General features: G+C 50.7%; 9 protein-coding genes across 9 annotated transcripts; 4 read left to right on the top strand and 5 right to left on the bottom strand.

Annotated features, from left to right (window-relative positions):
- Positions 1–233: 233 nt before the first annotated feature.
- Positions 234–1,708, top strand: A1O5_12889 (uncharacterized protein; the record flags this gene model as incomplete). Its single annotated transcript, XM_007753458.1, has 2 exons — positions 234–337; positions 388–1,708. 2 exons carry the CDS (start codon positions 234–236, stop codon positions 1,706–1,708), a joined length of 1,425 nt encoding a protein of 474 aa, XP_007751648.1.
- A 576-nt stretch (positions 1,709–2,284) lies between these two features.
- A1O5_12890 (uncharacterized protein) lies at positions 2,285–2,749 on the bottom strand (the record flags this gene model as incomplete). The annotated part of the gene is made up of 1 exon (XM_007753459.1): positions 2,285–2,749. One exon carries the CDS (start codon positions 2,747–2,749, stop codon positions 2,285–2,287), a length of 465 nt encoding a protein of 154 aa, XP_007751649.1.
- A 1,113-nt stretch (positions 2,750–3,862) lies between these two features.
- On the bottom strand, positions 3,863–5,852 carry A1O5_12891 (uncharacterized protein; the record flags this gene model as incomplete). Its single annotated transcript, XM_007753460.1, has 8 exons — positions 3,863–3,958; positions 4,053–4,142; positions 4,205–4,310; positions 4,384–4,501; positions 4,567–4,720; positions 4,791–5,066; positions 5,131–5,233; positions 5,284–5,852. 8 exons carry the CDS (start codon positions 5,850–5,852, stop codon positions 3,863–3,865), a joined length of 1,512 nt encoding a protein of 503 aa, XP_007751650.1.
- Positions 5,853–7,272: 1,420 nt separating this feature from the next.
- Positions 7,273–8,742, bottom strand: A1O5_12892 (60S ribosomal protein L7; the record flags this gene model as incomplete). Its single annotated transcript, XM_007753461.1, has 4 exons — positions 7,273–7,732; positions 7,778–7,944; positions 8,131–8,242; positions 8,720–8,742. 4 exons carry the CDS (start codon positions 8,740–8,742, stop codon positions 7,273–7,275), a joined length of 762 nt encoding a protein of 253 aa, XP_007751651.1.
- A 234-nt stretch (positions 8,743–8,976) lies between these two features.
- A1O5_12893 (uncharacterized protein) lies at positions 8,977–9,744 on the top strand (the record flags this gene model as incomplete). The annotated part of the gene is made up of 1 exon (XM_007753462.1): positions 8,977–9,744. One exon carries the CDS (start codon positions 8,977–8,979, stop codon positions 9,742–9,744), a length of 768 nt encoding a protein of 255 aa, XP_007751652.1.
- A 99-nt stretch (positions 9,745–9,843) lies between these two features.
- Positions 9,844–13,443, bottom strand: A1O5_12894 (DNA excision repair protein ERCC-6; the record flags this gene model as incomplete). Its single annotated transcript, XM_007753463.1, has 1 exon — positions 9,844–13,443. The coding sequence occupies one exon, from the start codon at positions 13,441–13,443 to the stop codon at positions 9,844–9,846; it is 3,600 nt and encodes a 1,199-aa protein (XP_007751653.1).
- Positions 13,444–14,789: 1,346 nt separating this feature from the next.
- A1O5_12895 (CMGC/DYRK/YAK protein kinase) lies at positions 14,790–17,304 on the top strand (the record flags this gene model as incomplete). Its single annotated transcript, XM_007753464.1, has 2 exons — positions 14,790–16,467; positions 16,517–17,304. The coding sequence occupies 2 exons, from the start codon at positions 14,790–14,792 to the stop codon at positions 17,302–17,304; spliced, it is 2,466 nt and encodes an 821-aa protein (XP_007751654.1).
- Positions 17,305–19,839: 2,535 nt separating this feature from the next.
- Positions 19,840–22,503, top strand: A1O5_12896 (eukaryotic translation initiation factor 3 subunit C; the record flags this gene model as incomplete). Its single annotated transcript, XM_007753465.1, has 2 exons — positions 19,840–20,191; positions 20,246–22,503. The coding sequence occupies 2 exons, from the start codon at positions 19,840–19,842 to the stop codon at positions 22,501–22,503; spliced, it is 2,610 nt and encodes an 869-aa protein (XP_007751655.1).
- An 815-nt stretch (positions 22,504–23,318) lies between these two features.
- Positions 23,319–24,434, bottom strand: A1O5_12897 (uncharacterized protein; the record flags this gene model as incomplete). Its single annotated transcript, XM_007753466.1, has 1 exon — positions 23,319–24,434. One exon carries the CDS (start codon positions 24,432–24,434, stop codon positions 23,319–23,321), a length of 1,116 nt encoding a protein of 371 aa, XP_007751656.1.
- Positions 24,435–24,722: the final 288 nt, after the last annotated feature.

The raw sequence follows: 24,722 nt of genomic DNA on the forward strand, positions 1-24,722 counted from the left end.
TGTCTGAGCCATCCACAGTCATCGGGATAGCGACACTTCACAGACAAGGCGTGAAGGAAATCTCGCCGCTTTACCTACCAGATACAGAGATGGGCTCCTTCAAGTCGTGCTTCTGGGGGTAGTCTTCATGGACTTCTCACTCTCAGACGGCTTTGACGGATCACGATCGCGACATTCTCAAGAGGCACTAACGCACAATATCATCTGCGCCACCGAAAAAGGTGCTCCCAAAGATGGCTCTCGAGCCTGAGATCCAATACATGGTAGTGGAGGTATTGGTGACGGAATTCGAGCGTCTGCGCAACAAAATGTGGTCGCGAGATCAGAAGGAGGAGAGGTAAGTCGCCCCATGGTGTCCGACTGAGATTCAAGCTCACTTCGAAACAGATATTGTGTTCTGTCTACACTCTTGTCATTAAGGATGACATGCAAGAGTTTTGCAAGCGCCAAAATCATCAAGACTGCTGTGTTCAAGGAGATCACACTACAGGCAACGACTCTCAACTTCAACCTCTTGAGACAAACCAGAATCTCGTGCATTGCGCCTTTTGTGAAAAAGATCAACTTCCTGCCGAGTCCATTCACCATCAGTCTCGGACTGACTGCTTTTACTCGAGTCATTCGAACTCTGTCGCAACATGTATACGAAATGCCTCGTCGAAGTCAAAGGCATATTGCACAACACTGGGGTGACATTCCAAGGACGGAAGATCGGATTGGGATTGTGTTCAAAGCTTATCGTCAACAAGCCTACATAGATCAAGACCTTGTGATGAGCGGGGAGCTGCAATGTCTCTGGACCGCAACGCTTCGGAAATTGGAGCATGTGAACGATTTCGAACTGTTTTCGCTCTTCGGCAGACACCCTCTCGATTCAAGTGACGACTTAGAGTCAGGAACGGTACATTGTCAGTCTTGCTACAACGTCAAATGCACCCTGTACGATCGTGCAGGAACGTGTGAAGATCAAATGTTCAGAACAACTATACAGTGTCTTGCGGCTTCCAAAGTACAGATCAAGACCCTCTCACTCCACAGAGCACTGGCAAAGCACTTCCGTGGTTGGCAATATCCTTCATGGGACAAACTGGATCTCACGAAACTCGAAATCTTTAAGTTTCCAGACTTGAACATCGTGGAAGAAAATGACGACGACGACGACTTTGTGGAACTTGATGAAGTTGCGGAAATCGGCTTGAACGAGTGCCTCCGAAAAGTTATGTCTAGCTTGAAGGAACTGAGCATCGACCACTACGTGGAGGTTCCTCGGCTTTTGTGGCCTCGCAGCGCAGGCCTCCACTTTCCACGCCTGCGCTCCCTCAAGCTCGGGGGTGTTGTGCTCACGATCCCATGGTTTGCGGAGCTTGTCAGCCGCTGTGTCGCATTGGAAGAGATCTCGCTGAGAGACTGCCACCCTCAGGATCTTGATGGACGGCGACTGCAGGAGTCGGGCCATGAGGCATGGGAAACGCTGTTCGATGCTATGTGTCGACATCCGAATTTGAAACGTTTCGCGATCCTCGATGAGTGGGATGCTAATTCTCATCTCAATGAGGGTGTGGTTGGCGCCGCATGCAATCCTAATACCGTGGGGCTCGATATGCGTCACACCTTACTCTGGACTGGCATGGAGCGCCTTGGGAACCCAGCAAATCGGGGGCTGTGGGACGATGCTCTGCATTTATTCAACCTTCGACGGCAGAACTGAGGCCAACTGCGAGTGAAAAGGAAGAGAGCTTGTACATAGTGCTTGCGCTGCGTTACGCGGGGGACGGGGGAAAATAAACGGCACTCGCACTTCAATTCGCTTAGCCTTGATAACCCCAACATCATGTACATTAGCTTTTTTTTTTTTTTTTTTCTTTTACATATTTGTGCTCTTGCAATGACCGAGACCTGGGTTGAACTCCAGATCCAAAGTTTCGCAGTGGCATAGTCTGACTTAGAATATACGCCACATACAATGTAGCCAAAGAGGGCTCGATAGCGGTGAAGTGGTCGCTATCTCGAATACCGCTAGCGGTGCAGGTGAGAAGCAGAGCGCCTTTATTTCCAAAGGTAAACGGAATGCTCATTTACCAGCGACGGCTCCCTTCCGTTCAACAGCGACGTCGTGCCACCTATTCAAGTACCGAGTAGGTACACACATAGATAAGTAGTTGTGAGAGGAGAGTAGAGATCACATCCAACAGAGGCAAACTCCAGCCTCGCCCAACATTATCTGCCTGGCCAGGTCCAAGTTCTCCCCGTCTTTCTGCACCCATACAGAGAGCTCCACCGACATTCACACAGCACCACCAGGCCAGGGCACGTCTTTGACCCCCGCGCCCCAATTATCATTCCGCCCATCGACATAGTTGATCTTGAAGCGACTCAAGTCGAGCCCGTCCTGGGGCTGATCGAGTGTGAGGGCGTTGACGGAGAAGAACTCGTGCATGGTCCCAGACCCGGCGGGGTACTCGAACTTGCCCTCGCCGCACACGTGGATGCCGCACGTCCCGCAGAAGTATTTGTGGATGTCCGGGGACCGGATCTGGTAGTCTCGCGCCTCGGAGAGCGACGATGGCGAGAGCAGCGTGAAGTCCTCGCGAGGCAGGCGGATGCCCGTGAAGCCTTGTTTGAGGCAGATGGTGCAGTTGCAGCGGCCAGCGGTGGGCGGGTCGGTCAGGGCCACTGCAGCTTTGTATTTGATGAAGCCGCAGTGGCAGGAGCCCGTGAAGGTCTGTTTGTCTGCTGGGGCTTCGCTCATGATATCCAGAAGCTCGAGAGTCGAACGGTGAATGTTGGTGGGATGGCACTGAGTCAATAGAAGCTCGAGTTGAGGAGACTCGGAGATGCCGATTCAACATGAAGGGCTGCGGAGGTATAAATACAAGTAAGTTACCATGAGTATTCGGTACTCGGTGCGGTGTACATATCAACACATTAAAAATGGCCTAGCGCAAGGCAGAAATGCTCTTAGTCCATTGGTGCCTGAGAACTTGACTCAAAGCAGAATAACGTCACAAGTTAGCTAGTACTCGGACACAGTTCTTCGTATTCAACCTTCCAGTCCCGATACGTACGATCTGGAGTGCTGCGAGGTGCTAGTTTTTGGCGGGTCTGAGGACACAATGCAAATACTATATCGCTTGCCGGTCAATTTGAACCCCTTCTGCCCATAATTTACCGATAAGTCTAGAGCTTGATGGAATTCCTTACCCCATAATAGGAATTGGCGACTGGGAGTTGCGGTTTGGCGCGGTGGAAGGGCCATTAAATTGCCAATATCCTCCCTCTTCCCCCAAGACGACGCCGGCGACGTGGCAATCCAGCGAGAGAAATCTGCGTGACTATCCCAGCGAGCATCATCAAGTTTCAAGGGGACTACAACTTGCCTGGTTTCACCAGATGGCTCAAACGCTCGCGGATATACACAATCGTTAAAGACATGCCTATTGTATTTTCCCGATTCCACGGAAACCTCCCTGCGGAAGCCCGGTTGTGACATGCAGAACACGGACGATAACGGTTCCTCGATCCACACTGATATTGGGCAACTTGGAGCTGTTATGTATGAGGTCACCACTGGTGGCAAGTGCTATGTCGACCTAAGACAGGATGCTTAGCCGAGAGGAAGGTGTAGCCAATCGCTACGGGGTCAGCTTAAGACATTCTATGTTTTGGTCAAGGAGGTGTCAAGGGAGCGCTTCGTGGTATTCAACTATGGCTCAGAAAAAGCTCAGGTTAAAGCCGCCTTTGTTCACCCTCTAGGACTAAACTGCACCTGGCAATTAGGTTTTCCCCCCGCGAGCAACCTAGGTACCGAAAACCAAAGGCCTCAAAGGCCTCAAAGGTCTCGTATCATTGTCTTGCCCCTTTTTCACGTACGTTTGCTGACAACCACTTCGACACCCTCTTGCCGCACCATCCAACCACCTTGAAGTTTCCATTCCAGGTCGGGCCGCGCAAATGAGAACTAGCAGAAGAAAGAACTGTGAGCACGGAACAGAGCCTCCCTGATACGTCTGACAGGCTCGGGATGTGTCATGACCGGCCTGCAGCCGACCTACCTCGTAATGGCGAAGCAGCTGCGGCACCAGCTTCGAAACCTCCAACAGCGCAATGCTCTTGCCTAGGCACCCGCGCTTGCCATGGCCAAACTGTCAAAGTGGTCAGTATTCCGACCTGCATTGCCCGCATACCAGAGCGGGAAACTTCTCACTGCAAGGTTGCCTCGTTCCATAGCGGCAAGTTCTTCCTCTGATGCCTCGAGCCATCGTTCTGGCCTGAAACAGTTGCAGTCCTCACCGTAGACTTCCTTGTTTCGTCTGTAGCTGAAGGGTGAGCCATTGCGACGTTCCTCGAGGGGATCGAACGTGAAACAACAGGAGACTGACTCACGCTGTGACCCATGCGTTCACTCCCACGATTGTGCCTTCGGGAAAGTAATGGCCGCTCAGTGCAATGCCACCCTTTGGGACGTATCGTTCGAGGATGAGGCCGATGGGAGGATGCATACCTCCACAACGCACAATTGTCAGAACTAGTTTCCAGGCACGCCGACGCAAAGCAGGGTGAACTTACGTGTCGCTTCCTTAATGCAGGCTTGCATATAAGACAACTTGCTCGCCTCGCGCCAGGTGACATATTCGCTAAGTCGGCCCTCTTTATCTGCACAATCCAACTCCTCAACAGCCTTTTCCAGCGTCGCCGGGTTCTTGAGAAGATAATAAAAGAGCTATCAAATGAGGATGTCAGTAGCCATAGGTTTATGTGAAGAGACACATTAAAGAGTCGTGCAATCTTACCGAAGTCAGAATCAACGCGGTCGTGTCGGACCCAGCAGCAATATTGTCAAAGTTGTAAAGCATGACCATTCTGTCTGTCACCACCTCTGGGTATTTGGCTTGAGCTTCGAGACATCTTTCAAGAAAGTCGCGCTTTGTCTGACCCTGACTTGCCTTCCAGGCCGCCCTCTCTTTCATTCGATTGAGTGTGAATGTTACGATCGGGTTGGCCGGTCCATATCTCAGCATGAGTGGGTTCTTCAACAGAAAATGGTCCACGATTGGAATCTGTCCAACCTTCAGATATGGAAATGGTCAGTTTTACCCAAGACGTGCTGATAGCAAGCCAAGGGGCACTTACGACTGAAAGATACTGGGTAAAAGATCGAATTCCAGCCATGATGGACTCAACATCGGTCCCCGATTCGAGAAAGCCCAGTTTCTTACTGAAGAGAATCTCACCTCTGTCAACCAGGTCAGTAAGCTCTTTCTGTCTGGCGAGGGCATCACCTACATTACATCAAATGCATAGCGGTGTAGCCACACTTCCAACTTCACTGGCTTCCCAGAAACAACAAGGTGGTCCATTTTTGACATGAATAACTCAGTGGTCGAGTTCACCGCAGGTTCAAAGTCAATCATTGTTGCCATCCTGTATGCATTCACGAGAGGTTTCCTGATCTGTGCATGATAGGCTTCATCCCGACACTCAAAAAGACTCGGCGTGCACTTCCCTTCGTACCACAGTTCGGCGATTGAATAGAACGAGGTCTTCGTGAACTCTGACTTGATTCCGTAAATTGTTGGTATGAGTTTTGGGTCAGATATAGACACAACACGAGGGCCAATCCGCACAAAATTCGAGTGGAGGCTCCGATGCAACTGAATCTGTGTCTCGGTTGGGTCGGAGAGGAGGGTATTGAGAACACGCCAAAGATTCGTGAAACCGGCGAAGAAAGGCCCTGGAATTGAATCAAGATTCCCTCCGTATTTGTTGATCAAGAGTCTGGCAATGAAAAATCCCAGGAGTAGGATTGGCCATGAACGCTGAAACAATTCCTGAATTTGCTCAGGAAGCGCCATCGAGTGAGCGAGAAGCTTCTTGAGCAATCGTTTCGAGGACGTATTGCTTCCTTAGACCCGCACTCCAGTGATACTGTGAGGATATGCTCCCAGTCGAAGCCCGAAGCAGTAGATTGAGAACATGTGAACGCTGCGAAGACTTTGACAATCCCGGATTCCAGAATTGCGCGGTTCGTGAAGGTCAATGCGCTCGAATGCTTGAGAGCTCCAATCAGACTTGATTTGAAGGGCTTCCAAACACAGGACGGAATGCAAGGAGATTCGAGCGTAGCATGTAGCACAGTGGCTGAATATAACCAGCTGCAATAGTTGTCAGACCATCCTGAGGTAGACAGAGCACAGCGTCAAACGCAACCGTTGATGTGGGTGAAGGTGTCACTGTGAAGATCTAACGCGTCGAATCATTGAGTCCACTTGTCCAAGCAGGGAGATGTCAACTCACAGCATTCACGTCTCAAAGCGGAATCTTCCTGAAATTAGGACGCGTCCTTTCCCAACGGTTCCTGCCAGTCAAAGCTTCCGCGAGAAATGTCGTGTCTGCCATCTGCGGACACCGTGCGGATGGTCTTCACATGGCGAGAGGCTGTTCCTATTAGTGACTAGCTACCCCAGAGGACCTTATAGAGGAAACATATGGTGCATTCGGGTGAGGGGCCCCATATTGGGAGTGCCTCGCGACCACCGACATCTCGTATTTGCAGTTAGTGGTATTGGCATGTCCCGCCGCGGATCTGGGAAATGGGATGTGTCCTCAAAAATGAGACCTGGGGAGTCACTGAAGTCTGCGGCCCAACAGCGCGATACATTACCAGTCAAGCCTTATCTCGGAGATGCTGCACGCGTCTCATTAATCGATGGTGAGACGTGCCGAGTGCAGGAGCTCAAACTGCGGTCAATGGTGAATCACCGGCCTTTCGCATAGTACTGTCTGATAAAAGCATTTTGAAGCAGACCGAAGATGATAGAAGTGATTGCTTGAGGAGGTGACCGTTCGTTACCTAGCTCGCTAGGTAGATACAAGGTAGATATTAGTACGGTAACATGTCAGCTTGGGAATGACGTTCTGACATCCCTTTGTCGTGGTGAAACGATCGATTTGACCCCTGTAATATTTTAAGGTCTACGAGGATCAATCTCGGTTTCGTGCTACATACCCGCAGTACGTGCCATACATAAGAAAATGCGGCTTGGTCTACTCTCGCTTCGCATACACACGAACCGAGGCCATCGAGAAAAATATGTTGGGCGTCATTTTCACTGGCTTTTTCTCAGTGATGGAATTGCTGGCATTTGCATTGCATAACTAGCGCCTTTATCCGTTTCGTCCATCCGATCAGTCGGGCCAGGAAGCCCAGGAGCTTTGGCGGCGGACTAAAGCTACTGGACTATTGGCCACACCTCCCACAATCAAGGTGTCCAATCAGTTCATCTGCTTGATGAGAGCGTTGATAGCCTCTTCTCGGTTACCGAGATCACCACCCTCGATGTAATGCTTGAACTTCCTGGCACGGAAACCACCATTGGGGTTGGACAGCTTGAAGGGCCACAAGAAGTTGCTGGCCTGCTTGAAGTTTGGTCCGACAGTGAAGATCTCGTGGATCAAATCCTCCATGCACACGATGCCGTACTTGCCCAAGTTGTCCTCGATAAGTTGGTTGTCAGTGAGAGCAATGCGCTGCTTGTCGATCTTGCCGTATCCACGCTTGTAGATGAGTTCGCGGACAGTCTTGAGGTTGGGATAGCCATAGGCAATATAGGGATTGACGATGGTAAGCATCTCTTGAGTGGCCTTGGTCAATCTGATGAAAACGCCATTGTTGATCTGGAGGAGGCGAAGGAGTTGGAGGATTTTGCGAGGCTTGGGAGCAATCTTGTTGATACTACTAGCGTTAGGACTTGCTTTCGCGGAGGTATGATTGACTCACCCCTTGATTCTGACAACGAAAACTAGCTTGGGTTGCTCATCGACGAAAAAGTTACCCTGTTGTCTGCTCAGGCGCGCGAGTCTGATCTTCTCGCGTTCGGCATCACGATACTCCTTGACGTATGTCTCAGCGCGCTTGAAGATGACACCACGCTTCTCCTTGTTGGCCTGTTCTTGAGATGTTAGCTTGCGTACGGCATCTCAAATGATCGAAACTTGTGAAGGCGGTAAGAATGCTCAGCCCCGAAAGATGGTATAACGAAAGCGACAACATTGACCACGAAGGTCTAGCCGCGCAGTGGTATTTATCATCACCACAGTATTTTTCCAGGTGGCGTTGGACGATGTACTAACCTTCTTTCGCTTCTCAAGTGTCGCAGCACGCTGCTCTCTCGCCTTCTCCTGGCTCTTTCTCTTCTTCAACAAGGTCTCCGGGACGAGGACCTGATCCTGCGTCGGCACAGATCTGTAGGGGAGGAAATCGAATCAGTATAGTCCGCAGGTGAAATGATCGCCGAGTCGGAACTGCAGCTATGGTGCGGCATTCTCAAACTGGTAATTTGGCGTAAACTCGACGAAATAGATTTGATCGGTGAGAAAAGATTGAATGGACGCAAGTAGCAACACATGGCCCTCTCTCATCTCAGACTCTCAACCGACAACGCCCCGATCTGAGATCAGGAAATGTTTTGACTCCACAACAGGCGCTCAGATCTTGCGACCAGACGAGCATGTCGTACGAGCTCAATGTATTTCAAGGAAGAGGCGTTTGCTCCTCTAACCTCAAAGCCCCGACTTTTATTCCCAAGTGGTGATTTCTCACATGTCTTCGGACTAGAGCCATTGGGATGATCGAGCTGGCGCACCGACAGCGAAACCAGCGAAAAGGAAGCGGACCATATCTGAAGATACCAACAGTCAGCATGACAGTAAGGATACTTACGACTTCACAATTGGCTTCGTCATCGTGTTTGGTGATGTTGCTGAACGCTGACGAGGTTGAAGAGTAAGGAACATCGAAAAGTTTCAACTGCGCTTTCGAATAAATTCGACTTGTGGGCAACACATGGGCTAACCAAAAAAGGAAAGGTGGTGCTCCGCGATCTTGGCATAGACACTGGCCTTCCCCTTTCTCCCTGTCGTTAAGGGTTTCCAACAACGTATGCCTATATTAATGTTATTCTATCCTCAAATATAGAAATGTCGACCAGGAGAGGTGTCGGTTTGGGCGCTTTCACCAACAGAAATGCCACCGCTCAATCCTACGCTGCGCACGGCTCAAACTTGAAATCCGCCAACGCAGCCTCGCTCCAGGCGCAACTGGAAGTCTTTCAGTCTCTGCTTCATAACTTCGCACTGGAACATGCGGCGACCATCAAATCAAACCCGACATTCCGAGCCGAATTCGCGCGCATGTGCAATGCCATCGGCGTCGACCCTTTAGCGGGCTCCAACATTAAAGGTAAAAAAGCGGATTCGCTTTGGGCGAAAGTCCTAGGGCACGATGTAAACGACTTTTATTTTTCGGTCGCGGTGAGGGTTGTGGAGTTGTGCCAGGCAACGAGGGCGGAAAATGGCGGCTTGATTGGACTGAAGGAGTGTTGTGAGAGCGTGGCCCGGGGAAAAGCCATTGGTAGTGGTCTGCAAGTGTCAGAAGATGACATTGAGAGGGCTGTTAAGTCACTCGAACCCCTTGGGTCGGGATTCCTTATTCTCACGATTGCGAACAAGCGCTTTATCCGATCGGTGCCAAAGGAATTTAACACTGATCAGTCTACGGTGCTGGAAGTCCTACAACTACTCGGCAGTGTGACAGTGTCCCTCCTGCAGCTCAACCTGGGATGGGAGCGGGCGCGTGCTGAGACTGTCATTCAAGATTTGCTTGCGGATTCTTTGGTCTGGGTGGATCATCAGTGCCCGGAGCCGGAATATTGGTCACCTCAAGGACTACTAGACGAAAGTGATTGACGAGGCTCACCAGAGAAAAGCTAGATGAATGCTTGAGGTGGGTTATGATGACGCTTATTCATGGCGGCTTAAAATCTGGCCATCGAGGGCGCAAGCCTTTTAATTCTTGTATTCATCCTTAAGCACCCAACGGCCGCGTCCTCGGCTTCCCTTCTCCAACCTGGCAATCAACTTCAAAGTCTCCTTGAACTCCAGGGTTGCCTGAGGAGTAGTGCAAAAGCGATTGAAATGATCGATCAGCATCTGAGTGTACACACTTCCACCGTGGGTTGTGAGGTAATCACGGATGAGTTTACCAAAGTCCTTGCCTTGAGGCAAACTTGGTGTTCCATCTCTGGAAACGGAAGCAGTCGAGTCTGCCGACCTAGCAGGACTAGCCGTCCGTGGAGTACCATCTCGGCTTGATGCAAGACTTCCCTGGCGCTGCTGCAAGTTTGCCAGAAGGCTAGACGATTGAAGCCCACCACCTCTGTTTCGGGAATTGGAACTGAATGCTTTCTGAGCCGTTGTCTCTTGGGGACGTCCAGAGATACCAAACTGTCCGGTCCAAGTGGGTGTGCCAATCGGAACAGTCCGAGCGACCTCACCCGCACGTCTCAGTTCTCTGGCCGCTTCGGCAGCCACCTTTCGAGCCTCTTGCTCAATCAAAACCGGATCGGCTGCGACCTTCTTTCCAGCTTTCCCATCAATAATTGCGTCATGCTCAACCGCAGAGTGAATGCCAGCACGGGAAAAGATGCCCTCCATCATCTTATCTTCCGAGTTGGGCCCCTCCTTCTTCGCATGCTGCTCTTCTTCAATTTCTCCAGCGTATTGCTCCATGGATGAGATACCTGGTAGAGCGCCGATCGTCGTATCGCCTTCGACTGGAGCCGATTGCTTCTCCGCATCCATTCCGGCAGTCTTAGGAGCATCAGCTGGCTTAGAAGTATGCTTGACCTGCGCATCTTTAAATAGTATACTGGTTTCGGTCGGCTCTCCGTCATTCCCTAGGCTAAAGAGATCATGCAAATCAGCCAGGTGGAATGTCTGTCGCTGTTTCGGATCCTTGAGGATCTTGTTTGTCAAGAACTGCTTGAATATCTGGCGATGATAAATCTTCTCCTCGATAGTGCCAGCAGTCATCAGACGATAGATGGCCACTTCGCGCTTCTGTCCCAACCGCCAGGCCCTTTCTCGGGCTTGCAGGTCAGTTGAGGGGTTCCAATCAGGGTCGTAGATAATCACTCTATCAGCGCCGGTCAGATTTATCCCAAGCCCGCCGACTTTGGTGGTCAGGAGGAAGACGTGCAGATTCGGGTCGTTGTTGAACTCATCAACCATACTCTGTCGCAATTGAATAGGCGTGTTCCCATCCATACGCCTGTATTTGAAACCCGAAAGTGACTTGACATACTTTTCCAAGATGTCAAGCATGATGCGATGCTGGGCGAAGAGAAGAGTCTTGTGGCCGGTTTCCTTCCATAGTTCTAGGAGTGAACCAACAACTTGCATCTTGCCAGACTTTGACGGGTCGCCATAGTTATATCCTGGTTTGATGGACAATCGCTTGTGATCAGTCAGATCTGGGTGATTGCAAATTTTGCGCAGTATGTCGACTCCATAGAGAACTTGCCGCTTGCCATTCATGATTGCGTCCATCTCCCCTGAGCCAATGAATCTCTTATATTCATCGCGCTGCAAGGGCGTCAGCTTGCAAAAAAGCACTTGCTCACTTTTCTTGGGCAAATCGGAGGCGACATCGATCTTGAATCGCTGCAGCAGGTATGGACTGATGGCATCTTTGAGTGTCTCTGCGCATTTGAAGGCGGTCTGTACCTGCAAGTTCGATGCATTCGCGTATCCACCCTGTCGTATTGGTATCTCGAACTGGTTGCGAAAATTGACCAACGTGCCCAGCCGCATAGGGAAGACGAAGTCAAAGAGAGACCATAACTCGATGAGATTGTTCTGCATGGGCGTCCCGGAGAGAATAATTCGGTTCGGGGTGCGTAGTTCTTTGCAATAGATGGTGATAGCTGTGTTTGGATTTCGAATCTTGTGTCCTTCGTCAAGGATCGCATACTGCCAGTCGACTGGAATCAACAGAGGCGCATAGGTTTGTAGACCAGAGTAGGTTGTCACGAGCACACCTCCTTTCTCCAGGATTGGTCGCAAGATCTTTCGAGCAGCCTTCTGGGCCGCGGTCAACGGTTGTTTTCTCCGAGTCGGATCCCATGCAAGATCAAGCAGCCTTTCTTCTTTGTTGGATTCATTTCGCAAGTTGACCATACCACTGCCAGAGGAGTGCAGAATTGTGACTCGAAAGGGTGGCCACCATCGATGAAATTCGTTGACCCATTGTTTCATAACGGTAGCTGGACAGACTACAATGATAGGCTTATCCAGCTTTTTGCTGTAATGAAGACCAGCCAAAAAGGCAATGATCTGGATTGTCTTGCCCAAGCCCATCTCATCGCCGATGATTCCCCCAACTTGTTGAGTATACAGCTCGTATAGCCATTGTACTCCAGTCTTTTGATAGTCGAACAGGCTGGGGTAGATATCTCCAGGGAGCTTGTAGCCATCATCGAGAAGAGTGTCTGGAATTTCAGGATGCGGGAGATATGCTTCTTCCTCTGCTACAATCTCTGGATTATCCTCCTCGGTTTCAACCTGTTCCTGCTCCTCTTTCGTTGCATCACGCGCTGCATGTGTGCGGGCTTTCCGTCTCCGCAAGGCCCATTTTCGTAGCCTAGACTTGTAGACAGATTCGTTGCCATCGTCGACGCCACGGAAATCCTCAATCTCATCATCGACCTGGGCTGCCGCTTTTCGACTTCTTCTTGGTTGTTTTCCCGATGTACTCGGCATTTCGTCGCCAACTTCTTCTTCGGATTCTGAAAAGAGTTGGTCTTCGATTGAGCCATTGTCATACGATGAGTCTTCGTCCTTTATGGGCGGTTGGTTCATCAGACGTCTCCGCTTTCGCGGTTGATTGGCTTGGATTTCGTCTTCAGCGCTTGAATCAGTAAAACCAGCGGCAAAGCCAGGCTGCCTCAGGTTTCGGTGGGACATGGGTATTCCACCTTCTGCACCGGGCTCGACATCAACGAGTTCAGGCTCTTCCTCGGCGTCAAAAAGGGCTCCCTGCAAAGTCGCCGACGACGCGCCATGGGATGACAGACCAAATTTAGAGAAAGGGGTGATTTTGCCGGTTCTGATCAGATAGTCGCGTTGAGTTTCATTCGGCAAGCGTCCAGTGGCTGATGTCCCGGGTTGACCTGCCATCCCTAGATTGTTTTCCCGTTCCCTAATTCGTTCCTCGATCTCAGCAATATCATTGTCTAGGTCCTGGATTTGGCCTTGCATACGATCGATATCGAGGCGCAAGCGTGCTCGTTGAGTAGTTCCAATGGGTCGAAGCATGTCATCTCGTGTCTTCTTGATCTGATTCTGCAGCTTCTGCTTCTGTGCCTTGGACTTCTCAAGTCGCTGTTGGTCTCGTTGATGGGCTTGCTCGAACAAGAGCCGGTCTGCCTCCCGCCCAATATCTCGTTCCAGGTCATCTTGATCACGCACTTGGGCGTCAAGGTTTCGAAGACGAAGTGCTTCGGCCGACTGGCCGTTGTGCGGGACAGGTGCAGCAGATTCTTCGGCCATGTTATGACCTTCAGTCATTGAATGAGGACTGGTGCCTTGGGTCCCTTCACCGTCCATGATCATAAGAGTCAAAGCGTTGGTAGTGAATTGTGTAGGAAATGGATGTCGTCATGACCATCGGGGGGGATCTCTCTTGCCGTCTGGATTCTTTGAGCGCAATGACTTTTGTGTCAGAATAGCAACACAAAGGAAAGAAAGAAGCGAGTAACGTCGAGATCCAACGGCTATATGCCCTCGAAATGTGAGCGCCACCTGAGGCTGAAAGAGTGGCAATTTGAGATATGGATGATATGAGGAGAATGTTGTAGATAAGCCGACCGAGGGAAGGTCGTTACACGCAATTCTGTCCTGCTAAGAATAGATAAGGTGTAGCGCACTCCCTCCACAGCGACGATACAAGTTCAAAGCCAGAATTCATACGGTCATCGGGCCGTGAAAGCCCTTTTTAACTGATGAGAACAGTACGGGTTCCTAGGCTGCCCAGGCTGCAATATGTCGCTGCACTTCACGACGCCACTGCGCCTCCGTAAATTTTGGGAGGCAATGGAGCTTGTAGCTCTCGGCCTACCTGCCTATCTTGCCCACCCCAAATCCCTGGCGCTGGAAACGATTGAGGACCCCCCGGCGCCCCGGCAAGGTTTCATCTCTGGGCTTGGACAAGCCCCCCAATCATCAAGAATGGGTGCCCAATAATCAGCGGTAATAGCCGCCAGCACCTCAGTCCTCGCTGAAAGCACATCAGCCTTGACCAGCCAGGCCAGGCACTAAACTCGACAACCGACTCTGCTTCTGACAACACCAAACATTCTCCCGACTTCCTCTCTACAACCGATCCCATTCATATTCATGACAATAGACCGAGATACGTGGACAGCTTGTCTCGTCTCACATTAGTCTGTCGCCGTCTCCATTGTCCCTCCACGGCATCTCCGTCTTCACTGTCGGGCCGATCTGATTCCTTGAGTCTTTTGCCAGCTCACCACTTCTAGTTCTTCCACTTCCACTCGAAACGCAGAGAAGAACGCCGTCACTTGCGAAGCAAGCAGTCCTCATCGCCATGGCTTTATGTTGAGCCTCTGACTCTTCCCTACCATGCGTCGACTATCGCCCTGGGTCCACCGGTCTCTCTTGACTGCGCTTACAATCGTCACTCCGCCACTTTGTCTACCCCTCTGAAAGCCAACGGGCCCTCCGATCTCGCTTCGCTTCATACTGAAAAGAGGCCGCTTTTTTTCTGGGTTGAATAATTGCATCAATCGTGTGTGATCGATGCATGCGTCATCAGTGTAATTGCGGCAGGACAAGCTAGATAACTGCGGCCCAGCTTTCAGCCCCATCGCAGCGCGGAACTCTCTTCATATTGTGATTATAGTTGGCCCAACCTACAACTAGTCCTAGCAGCCATGTCCGCCAACAACACGCCTCAGACCCAGTCACATCCCTACGAGCACAATGGTGAGGTCGACGTACCAATGGAAGATGCAGATCCTTATAACCGAACCAAATATCCTCCACGACCGACTCACCAACACCACCTGTCCACCCAGTATATTCCCGAAATCTCGACAGCTGCTCAGCGCTACTCCCCAATGAATGCTCAATCAACGGGCGCAGGCTACGTCTCAAGTCCCAAAACACAGAATCCGTCCTTCTCCTACCTCAATCAGTCCCAGACGACGCGACAGTCTCCCCCTCGCCAAAGCAGCTACAACACAGAGCGGTACACCGAACCCCCGACCCCGACGAGATATCCGTCCGATTATGCATCTACCATCCAGAGCTCCGCGTTGAGCCCCGAGTCATATTATCCTACCTCTGCAACCAACGCGCGACCTGCTCCTCTGTCAAGACAGCAATCACAGCACCAGGGACTAGGTCCGGTGCCAAAATTCAGGAAGGTCAAGACCATGCAAGATCTCAACCCTAAGGTCAACGCCCAGCCACCCTATAGGAGGGCAAATCCGGAAGGCGGTTTTATCAGCCCATTGCAAGCGCTTACCACCCATCTCCCAGCCACGTACAGAATATGTAATCCTAGCTTCAAATACGAGTCATCCCGAAATCCAAGACGGGTTTTGACAAAACCGAGCAAAGGAACAAAGAATGATGGCTACGATAACGACGATAGCGACTACATTCTCTACGTCAACGACATTCTGGGGAGTGAAGAGGCAGGCCACAAGAATCGATACTTGATTCTAGATGTGCTAGGTCAGGGGACTTTTGGCCAAGTGGTCAAGTGCCAAAATCTGAGAACACAAGAAGTTGTTGCGGTCAAGGTCATCAAAAATCGCACGGCTTACTTCAATCAGAGTATGATGGAAGTTTCAGTTCTGGATTTGCTAAACCAGAAACTCGACAAAAATGATGACCATCATCTTCTGCGGCTTAAAGACACGTTCATACATCGCCAACATCTGTGTCTCGTTTTCGAGCTTCTCAGCGTCAACTTATATGAATTGATCAAACAGAATCAATTCCGAGGTCTCAGCACGACACTCGTCCGTGTCTTTGCACAGCAGCTGCTTAACGGGTTGACGTTGTTGAACAAGGCGCGGCTGATCCACTGTGATCTGAAACCGGAGAATATACTCTTGAAAAATCTGGAAAGTCCCATCATCAAAATTATCGACTTCGGGTCTGCCTGCGACGAAAGGCAGACTGTCTACACTTACATACAATCTCGATTTTACAGATCCCCTGAAGTTTTACTGGGGCTTCCTTACTCGTCTGCCATTGACATGTGGTCTCTTGGATGCATTGTCGTGGAGTTATTTCTGGGCCTGCCGTTGTTTCCCGGTTCTTCCGAGTACAACCAAGTCTCTCGAATCGTCGAAATGCTGGGCATGCCGCCGACGTGGATGTTGGAGATGGGAAAGCAATCGGGGGAATTTTTTGAAAAGACGACGGACGAGTTTGGCCGTCGCACGTATCGGCTCAAAAGCATGGAGCAATACTCTCGCGAGCACAACGTTAAAGAGCAACCGAGCAAAAAGTACTTTCAAGCAACAACACTTCCCGAGATCATTCGAAGCTATTCTATGCCTCGAAAGAACATGAAACAAGCTGAAGTGGAAAGAGGTAAGGTCGTAAACAAACTCTCCACGAAGCCATTTACTGACATGCGTAGAAATGAACAACCGCATCGCATTTACCGATTTTGTTCGCGGCTTGCTCACCATCAACCCTTTGGAACGCTGGTCACCTCAGCAAGCGAAGCTACATCCTTTCATCACGCAGCAAAAATTTACCCAGCCGTTTGTCCCTCCGATGAACCTGAAGTCGCCCTCTAGCAAGACCCCTGCTCCTGGTGTACAGCAACAACAACAAGCTGAAGCGCTCAGCAAGCAACGTGCTGCTCAGGCCGCTCAGGCTCAGGCACAAGCTGCACAAGCTGCCCATGCACAAGCACAGGCACAATCCGTAGCTCAGAATGCCTATGCAATGCAGATGACCCCCTATCCACCATCCCAACCTCCACCCATGTACAACAATATGTATCCGGCCCATCCACAAGGCGCCCCTCCACCTTATCCGACTCACTCGTCAAACTATCCTGCACAAATGGGTATGATGCAGCAAACCTCGCAGATGAATCCCAGTCACTACAATCACCAGCAAAGTCTTTACGCGCAGGCCACGCAAAGGGCTGGCCGCCAACGTGCTTCAACCATGGATCAACAGCAGGCTGGTATTCCTGCGGCTATTCAACGAGTTGCGAGCCATCTGGACCCCAATCAACCAATCAGACTTCAGCCGAGTCCAGCGTATTATCCGCCTCCAGCTGATGGCTATGTTGATTCGCCATCAACTGCAAGAAGACGCGGCAGCCGTAACCAGAGAAATCGCGATTTTATCCGGACTCTGGAAGATGGTGCGATGGGCGACAGTTTTATGAATAAGGCGCAGTGGCACTGAGCTCGGCACTGTGAGGAGACGCTGGAATCGTTTCAGGTCTGACTTGATAGTGCAACTCAACAACCCGCAAGGGCCGCCTTACGGATTGGTAGGTGAACTCCGTGGAGGAACACGCTAGAGGCCCTTGACGAATGTGGGCAGGAAAGAAACAGATGTGTGATCCAAGTTGCCACCGGGAAGAACTGGCTCTAGGGATCTGACTGTCAAGGTGAACCTGAAACGAGCCTTGAACTGTGGCGAAGGGAACTGAGTCGTCCCCAGAAATGGCTTGCCGCGTCATGACTGAATGAGCCGTGATGTGGTAGGTACGGCAGGCGGCGGTGGGGGAGCAATGTTCTCAGGATTCCAATCACTCGATCCTCAACTCGTCAGAATGCTTCTGAGGTTTGCAATGATGAATGAGAAATGACGCTGAGCAACGACGTGACCACAGTGTTGACATGAGGGGCTCATGGTGAGTCACTGAATGGAGAATGTTGCAGGTTCCGTACAGGACAATGGAGAGTCAAGGAGGGCAGGTTGGGCTTGTCTTTTGTCATCTACCCAAGTATGCCACCATGGAATTCAATGCAGATTGACAAAGTCTGGGGGTTAGCGAACCATTGCGAAGTACCAGCATGCTCAGTGTCTCAACGGGGACTCGATAGCACGAATTGTTGCGGCGGGAAACTGTTAGGCACCACGATTTGTACATACCCAGTAGGATTTCCTCATGTCATTGCATTCCCGGCAGGGACCAGGTAGACCCCAATCTTCACAAGGGACAAGAAACCTCGGACTCGGGGCCTTTGAAAGTAGTCATTGTGGACACGAGACAGACATCGTGACAATCTCCCTGAGAACTCCCGACGAGCCTGTCTCAACAAAAAGTGGCACAGCCAAATGGCCACCCCACCAAATTTCGCTTTTACCACCAACACGCCATTTCTTCATTATATCGTCGCCCTAGTAATTTCTACTATAGAGAACATAATGGAGAAACATTCTGTTATTATCTAGAACTCTGTTACACCTCCGTCACGTTTCGCTAGACTATCCATTCGCTTGACCATGCTATCAATATACTTGTTTATCGTCTCGATTGAGATGCCGTTCCAAGTATCAATGATGGCCTGAACGAGGGTATCGTCGTCGAAATGATCGATAGCCTTAATCCTTTGCTTCTGCGCTCGCCAGATATTCTCGATTGGCGCAAGATCTAGTGATCCAGAGGCATTGAAGAAGTATTTAAGACCTATTTGCTCCTTAAATCGCCTCACAGACGATTGCTCGCTTACTCCGTGAGCAGAATCTTTATCCTCCTCAAGAATAAATTTATCACCGCGATCAATCCATATTTTGATCTCATTAAGAATCTTGTCGATATAAACAGCGCTAGTCATTTTGCCATTTGACGAATTGGTCTCATAAAAGATCAATTTTGACTTGAAGTTGTAGCCAATTGCCGCCCAAACGTGATATCGCTTTTCATTCTTATATTTCGCTATTTTTTCGTTGAAGCTATGTTGAATACAATCTTGATGATATCGCTCGCCGCGTTTGCGAATAACCTTTAACTTTCGCTGTGGTCCACGACCAAAATGGCATTCATCTGAAAAGCGAACCGTTCGCCATTGATCAAGAGTCCAATGTCGTCGTTGAGAGAGATATTCGCGTCGTTGTTTAATTAAATTCGCGGAAAGAAAAGGTTTTTGACAGGCAATATATTTATAATAGCCTCGATCGCTAAATGCCTTTCGAATCGTATTTTCATAAGGCTTTTTCCTAGTAGGAAAGATCTCAAGCCAAATTTTAAGATAACCACAGACTCGATGATCAAATCCACCTCTTAGTAGCCAATCTTCAATGATATCGAAGTCGTCATCATTGATTAATGGTTTGCGGCCGCGATTCTCAACGTCGTAAACTGAATTATGATGTCTTCGTGGCTCTTGATTAGGCGCAATATAGCGATAGCCTGTTCGCGGTGTAACTCCGCAGAAACGAAAGATATCTTGCTGACTGATATCGAGACCTTTTCGCTGGCAGAAATCTGTCAATGTTCGCACCTTTTCTTTGATTGGCGTAGGCTTATGAGTCTCTTCTGACTGGTCTCTCTCTTCTTTAGTAGGCGTAATTAGACGTGCGGCGACCATTTTTAATATAATGAGTGAAAAAGAAGTAGAAAGGTCGACAGCGAGGTGGTAGAAGGAAAAGTTGGTAGTGGTGGTGGAAGGGGTTGGTTAGGTGACGTAATTGGCTGTGCCACTTTTTGTTGAGACAGGCTCGCCGAGTACTTGGTGACTCAGACTGAGTGGGCGGCCGTTGACGTCAGACTTGGCGAAGTACCGCCGGCACTAATCATGATTAGCGGTGCTAGCACCATAAAACAGCGATCACACCCGGTCATTTCAACTTGCTTGGCAACCTTGGCACTCACTAGAATTTTGAGAATCTTGCCTCAAACTGCGGATGAAACTTGTCGACCCCGAAGTGTTCGACAACTACACCACCTCGGCCTTGCCTGTTGACATTCCGACTCCAAGTCCCATCAAAATGTCGTCGCGATTCTTTCACGGAGGCGACTCCGACAGCGAAAGCAGTTCTTCGGAGGAGGAAGAACTCTACGGTGATCGCGAGGAGGAAGAGGAAGAAGAAGCGGAAGAATCTGAAGAAGAGGAAGAGGAGTCAGAGGAAGAGTCTTCTGAAGATGAAGGCCGTGGTATGGGCGCCAGCCGCTTCTTGAAGCCTTCAGGACCTGGGGGGGAGGAATCCGAAGAGAGCGAAGATGAAGATCGCGAGAGAGTGGTCAAGAGTGCGAAGGACAAGAGGTTTGAAGAATTAGAAAGCACGATCAGATCAATTGAGAATGCGGAAAAGATCAACGATTGGGCTGTCGTTTCTTCAGGTTCGTTATTTTATTCCTGCCGCTTAATGAAACTGTGCTGATCTGTATACTTAGAATTCGACAAAATGAATCGACAAGTCCTCAAGGTCACTCAGCAAGGCGCCACCCCAAAACTCTACATCAAGATGATTGCCGACCTGGAAGACTTGATCAATGAGACGAACGACAAGCAGAAATCCGGTGCGAAGAAGATGAATCCCATCATGGCAAAAGGTTTCAATGCCATGAAACAAAAGATCCGGAAGAACAACAAAGAATATGCTACCGAGATTGAGAAGTATCGAGCCAACAAGGAGGAGTTCATGGAGTCAGAAGAGGAAGAGCCGTTGGAAGTTGAACAGAGGACTCGCAGGAACAAGGTCCAAAGACTTGATGCTATCGAGGCTGCCATAGATGAAGAAGGCTTTGCGACAGTCGGCAGAGGTGGCAAGGCTCTTGTCTACACACCGGAGAGTATTCTGAAGCATCTCCGCACGATCATCGAGTCAAGAGGAAAGAAGAACACGGATCGATCTGAACAAATCCGTATTATGGAGCGACTGTTGGACGTTGCCAACACACCATATCAGCGGATACGCGTCCTCTTGACCCTGATCTCCACCAGATTCGATGTCACGACATCCTCGGTCCAAGCCTACATGTCGCAAGAGTCATGGCGATCTGCAGAGCGCGAATTTTCAACTCTACTGCAAACACTAGAAGATGAACCTCAGTATATGGTGACTGAGGCAGCCGAAGAATGGGAAGATGATGAGAAACAACCGAACCCCGCCGCGGGCGAGATATTCAAGATCCCGGGCAGCATCGTATCCCTTGTCGAGAGACTGGATGACGAATTGACGCGCTCTCTCCAACAGACCGACCCACACACTGCCGAATACATCGAGAGATTGAGCGACGAACAGCTTTTGTACACCGACATTGTTCGAACACTCATTTACATCGAAACCATCAACAAGAAGTTGGAGAAATCTGAGAACAAGCAAGACAATGTCAACCGCACAACCATCCGACGGCTGGAACACATCTACTTCAAACCCACACAGGTCGTGAAAATCCTCGAAGAGAAGACCTGGGGCGCCATTCCGTCATCCCTAAACTCCGAACTCACGCCACGAGGAAAATTCACCGAAGTCGCTGCACTTGTTCAGACGCTGTGCAACCATCTATTCGAGTACAGCGAGGGTATCATTCGTGCACGTGCCATGCTCTGCGAGATCTACTTCCTGGCCTTACAGGACGACTATTACCGCGCCCGTGATCTCGCACTGATGAGCCACTTGACCGAAAATATCTCCTCCTTCGACGTCTCGACACAGATTCTGTTTAACCGTACCCTAGTACAGATCGGTCTCTGCGCCTTCCGTGCAGGCCTCTGCTACGAAGCTCAAGGGGTCTTACAGGAAATCTGCGGTTCGGGCCGACAGAAGGAACTCCTAGCTCAGGGTGTAATCATGCAACGCTACAATACCGTCACGCCGGAGCAAGAACGCCTTGAGCGGCAGCGTCAACTTCCTTTCCACATGCACATCAACCTGGAGCTGCTCGAATGTGTCTACCTGACCTGCAGCATGTTGCTGGAAATCCCATTGCTAGCACAAACCGGTTCATCGCCGGACGTTCGCAAGCGTGTCATCTCCAAGACATTCCGCCGCATGCTCGAATACACGGAGCGGCAGGTCTTCCAGGGCCCTCCGGAAAATACGCGTGACCATGTCATGCAAGCGGCTAAAGCCCTTGCACAAGGCGACTGGAAGAAATGCCAGGAATTGATCGGCAAAATCGGCATTTGGGATCTCCTCGGCCCCGACAACAAGGAAAAGGTCAAGAAGATGCTCGCGGAACAGATCCAGGAGGAAGGCCTTCGGACTTATTTGTTCACCTACGCTCCGTATTACGACACCTTGTCTATCACGACTCTTTCAGGCATGTTCGAGCTAGACTCCAAGAAAATTGCAGCGGTGGTATCCAAAATGATTTCGCACGAGGAACTCGCTGCCGCCCTCGATCAGGTGAACGATGCTATTGTCTTCCGGAAGGGCGTGGAGCTATCGCGCCTACAAAGCCAGGTCATCACGCTGGGCGAAAAGGCGATGGGTATCTTGGAGTCGAATGAGAAGGTGCTCGAGACGAGAACGGCGGGCATGGTAAACGCATTCTCAGCCCAAGGACAGAGAGGGGCAGGCAGGGGTGGAAGAACCGGAGGAAGGACCGGGTTGCCGGGTCTGCCGAGACAGGGACAGCAGGGAGCACGGAGACCTGGGGGGCAGCAATTCAGTGGAGGAGCGTTGGGAGGGGCAATTAAGGCTTGAGAGTGAAGATTCGACCTCGAAGGTCAGAATGGGTCAAAATCGCGCTGGATATGGATGGGGAGGAGATGTGGTCGTGCGGGACAATCTCAGGAGGCTGGTGAGGCCGTTTATTTGTACGGAGTACTTTCGATCCATTTCTGCTGGGAGGCAATTCCAGTGATTATTTGACTGCCGATGACGACGACGGAAAAGATCCCAGCCGACATGGAGGGTGATTAGGTGCATGCAGCCATGCTGCTCGATAACGAACAGCTTCAGCAATCAACTAGGAATGACATGCTGCATATTTGCATCGATAGCCCTGTATGTATGTAACAAGTATGTACGTCCATGTCCGGAACGGGACGGGGAGGGGGGTACAGTAATATGCGCAGAGCCTGAAGATTCGGTATGGTGCCGAGTATGGTCGTCTAACAAGCACCGAGTAGGTTTCAGCATAATGCGGTTCGAACTTTGGGGTGTCTTCTGCTCAAATCCAGCCATTTCCTCAACTACGTATTGTGACCTAGCTTCCTCTGTGCTTCTCCCTGTCTGCCTTTGCTTTGCATCACTAGGCATTCTCAGGAAACATGAGTCTCTCCAATTCAAATTCCGTACCTGCGGGGAGCGGCTCGCCGAAGCCTTCTCCTCTTCCTCACCCTCCAATGTGGAGGATGGTCCTATAGTATAACTATGTACAGGGCACGCGTGGGCGCGGTCGCGCTTTGATGAGCACAGGGTGAAATGCCAAAAGAAAGAAGAAAAACGAAGCAAACCATATATATCTATAAACACATTACGGCGTGTATATGCATGCATAACAACTAAACATTTCTCTATGTCACTTTTGGTTTTTCCGCTAGCCCGGCCGGGTTAAGCCTTGGATCCTCCTTTACGAAAAGGAGTTCGCCTCTGTAGATTTTTTGCAAGGTGTAGGCGGCGTTGACGAAGAAGACGAGTATCAAAAAGATGACCTGGACGACGGTGACGACTTTGAAGAACGCAGAGTCCAGTTCGGTGCCCAGGAGCAGGGTCGCCGTCGTGAGGGTGCCCGTTGGGAAGATGATGGCGTTCCACGTCGGCGCCCAGGTGAGCTCGCCGTTGAGGATACGATGGAACATGGCAATGATGGCGAAGCCCAGGAACACTGCGCCGAGGCCGGTCATCAGGAGTGCTAGGAATATGCAAGTCACCTGGAGCGAACCCGCTGCTGCCTCTGTCAGGAACACGCCCCGGTCGTAACCCCGGAACTGGCTGTGAGTGCTGGCCGCTGACCCCAGCAATTGTAGGGCTGCGGCCGACTGGCCCATGGGACCCACGAGGATGAATAGAGTGGCTGTCATGGGCGGCGCCGGCCAGCCCTTTGCAAGGAGCTGATGAAGCAGATACGTGTACAGAATCATGCCCAGGAAGATTCCCACCCCGAGCGCACACATGGACATGACGATGACTGGAACGGCAAGCCCTGGAGACACACTGTGGGCGAAGGACGAGAAGACGCCGCCGACGGCTGCCAGTGTGGCCACTCCGACGGCGGGGATGATGATGAGGGTCGGGAGCTGGCGATCCAGTATGGTGTGTTGGTGGATCAGATTGGAGAAGACGAAGAACAACATGCCAACGCTCCAGGTGGCGGCGATCCACCACATGACACATGCGACGACGGTGAATGCATGGCCTCCCCATGGCGCCTCACTCACGGTGAGGGTGACGAACGACACCAGCGTCATGAAGGCGATCGACCAGCACGGGAACAGTAATAGGTCCATCACGTTGTCGACGAGTTCCTGGTAGGCTTGCCGCCGGAACACGACAAAGTGTAGAATGTATATGGCCGAGAAGACGACGTAGAGGACCAGGTCAGTGGTAAACGCAATCGTCGAGAGCACATGCAGACCTGGGAACTGGTAGGGCAGCTGATGCAGGAGAGTCCCGATCACGCCGGCATTCATACACCAAGTGAACCTGTTGATGATTTGGTCAGATTGTAAAAGAAACTGGTGGTGTAGCTGGAGGAAGGACGCACCATATTGGGCCGAAGTCTTGGACCAAAGCACGGAAAGCAGATCGATTCACGGGTCCCTTGTAGATCAAGCCGGGGATTTGCTCCTCGTCGTCGGAGTTGGCGCTGGTGGGCTGGGGCTGGTTGCTGTTGCTGTTGCTGTTGCTGTTGCTGTTGCTGTTGCTGTTGCTGTTGCTGTTGCTGTTGCTGTTGCTGTTGCTGTTGCTGTTGCTGTTGC

Source organism: Cladophialophora psammophila, assembly GCF_000585535.1.
Source record: "Cladophialophora psammophila CBS 110553 chromosome Unknown aczJe-supercont1.38, whole genome shotgun sequence".
NCBI lineage: Eukaryota > Fungi > Ascomycota > Eurotiomycetes > Chaetothyriales > Herpotrichiellaceae > Cladophialophora > Cladophialophora psammophila.